The sequence below is a fragment of the Myotis daubentonii genome, chromosome 7 (genome assembly GCF_963259705.1).
Source record: "Myotis daubentonii chromosome 7, mMyoDau2.1, whole genome shotgun sequence".
Classification (NCBI taxonomy): Eukaryota; Metazoa; Chordata; class Mammalia; order Chiroptera; family Vespertilionidae; genus Myotis; species Myotis daubentonii.
In genome coordinates, this window is record NC_081846.1 from 59,908,724 (window position 1) to 59,910,884 (window position 2,161).

The 2,161-nt window shown below is 55.3% G+C and overlaps 1 protein-coding gene across 1 annotated transcript; it reads left to right on the plus strand.

Annotated features, from left to right (window-relative positions):
- The first annotated feature begins 241 nt into the window (after positions 1-241).
- Positions 242-1,858, plus strand: LOC132238856 (PRAME family member 15-like). Its single transcript, XM_059704881.1, has 2 exons — positions 242-1,026; positions 1,234-1,858. Exons 1-2 carry the CDS (start codon positions 242-244, stop codon positions 1,856-1,858), a joined length of 1,410 nt encoding a protein of 469 aa, XP_059560864.1.
- Positions 1,859-2,161: the final 303 nt, after the last annotated feature.

The window sequence follows — 2,161 nt, forward strand, 5'->3', positions numbered from 1 at the left end:
CTAGCCCCTCCCTAACTTTCTCTCAATCCATTAATCTGGATTAAGGGGTGGAGACTGAGGTTTCTGATTGGATGTTAGCTTTTGAAAAGGTGTATAAAAACCTCAGGCTCCAGAGGAGAGATTCAGAGTCCTTCAGCTCTGCAGTCAGTGCCGTGGTTCTCCACCAGGTCTGAGATCTGAGCCCCAGCAAACCCAGTCACAGCAGTCGTTTCGGAAGGATTCCTTTCTGAGAACTTTGAAGATGGACATCCAGACTCCATCCACACTCCTTCAGCTGGCAGGAGAGAGCCTGCTGAGGGACCAGGCCTCAGCCATCGCAGCTCTGGACTACCTGCCGGCTGAGCTCTTCCCGCCGCTGTTCATTCAGGCCTACCGTAGGAGAATCCCGGAGCCCCTGAAGGCGATGGTGCAGGCCTGGCCCTTCACTGTCCTCCCTCTGGGGGGCCTGCTGCAGCTGCCTGGGCTCATGGTCTTAAAAGCCGTGTTGGATGGGCTTGACATTCTGCTTGCCCAGGAGGTTAGGCCCAGGAGATGGAAACTGCGGGTGCTGGATTTAAGGAGCACAGGTGCCAACTTCTGGAGAATGTGGTGTGGAGACAGCACCTGGAATTGCTCATGGAAAGTACCAGTGGCTGTGCACAGCTCCAGCCCCAACAAGGAGCACCCCTTGGCTCCCTTGGAGGTGTTCCTAGACCTTAACTTCAACGAAAGTGACGACGGGGATGAGTTTCTCAAGTACATCATCCAATGGGCCCAGCAGAGGGAAGGGTCGCTACACCTGTGCTGCAAGGCGCTAAGGATTTCTGAGGTGCCCTTCCAGAGGGTCAGCAAGGTCCTGGATAGGGTGAAGCTGGAGTGCATCCAGGAGGTGGAAGTGAACTGCACCTGGGACCTGCCCACCCTGGGGACGTTTGCTCTTTACCTGGGTCATATGAGTAACCTGCAGAGACTCTCTCTCTCCCACATTCACGTGTTGACAGAGGAGGAGGACCCGGAGGAGGAACAGGAGCGGGAAGAGGAAGAGGAGTTGGAAGAGGAAGAGGAGTTGGAAGAGGAAGAGGAGTTGGAAGAGGAAGAGGAGTTGGAAGAGGAAGAGGAGTTGGAAGAGGAAGAGGAGCTGGAAGAGGAAGAGGAGTTGGAAGAGGAAGAGGAGTTGGAAGAGGAAGAGGATTGGGACAGGAAACAGCAGGAGGAGCAGCGATCCTTTTCCCAATTCCTCTCTCAGATGCTCAGGCTGCGGCACCTCCGGGATCTCAACATGGATTGTCCCTCCTTCCTCCAAGGCCGTCTGGACCAGATACTCAGGTGCCTGCAGACCCCCTTGGACAAACTCTCCATAGATAATTGCCAGAGGCTGACGCATTCAGACCTGACACACATGTTCCAGTGCCCGAACCTCAGGCAGCTGAAGTCCCTGCATCTGTTTCGCCTCAGCCTGGCGGATTTTAGTCTTGAGCCCCTCCAAGCTCTGCTGGAGGCAGTGGCACCCACCCTCCAGGACCTGCGCCTAGATAACTGTGGGATGGTGGACTCCCAAGTCGAGGCCATCCTACCTGTCCTGAGCCGCTGTCAGCAGCTCAGGGACTTCACCATCTCTATGAACAACTTTTGCGTGGCCACCGTGGAGAAGCTGCTGCGCCACACGGCCGGGCTGCGCAGTTTGGAGCTCGAGCTGTACCCCGTCCCTCTGGAGTGTTACAGGATCCAGGGGATCCTCAACCAGGAGAGACTTGCCCAGATCCGGGCTGAGCTCAAGGTGTTACTGAGGGAGTTAGGACAGACCAGGACCATCTATATTTGTGGCAAGTGCTGTCACACATGTGGCAACACTAACGTTTATGACGTGGCATTTTCATGACGTGTACCCATGCTGTGCCCCTGTACTGACCCTGCCCAGTGGGATCACTCAGCAGAAGCTTTGTTCTGGGTCCTTGGAAGCTGTAATATAGAACCGGGTGTATTATGCAGGGGGCACCCACGTTCCAGATTCATGCTCCTGTGGACTGGGAAAGGAAGGGACCAAGCCCAGGTCCACGATTACAGGGGCAAATGTTGGGGAGTTCATGGGACCTCATGGGGCAAGTGTCCTAGAATCAGAAATAAGAATCTGATTAGCTTGGGGGGGGGAGGGTTTGTGCTCCAGCTGCATGTGTGGGAGTTA

Coding starts and splice junctions, on each gene's coding strand:
- LOC132238856 (XM_059704881.1), top strand. CDS start 242: ATGGACATCCAGACTCCATCCACACTCCTTCAGCTGGCAGGAGAGAGC. Junction 1,027..1,233: donor GAGCGGGAAGAGGAAGAGGA/GTTGGAAGAGGA, acceptor TCAGATGCTCAG/GCTGCGGCACCTCCGGGATC.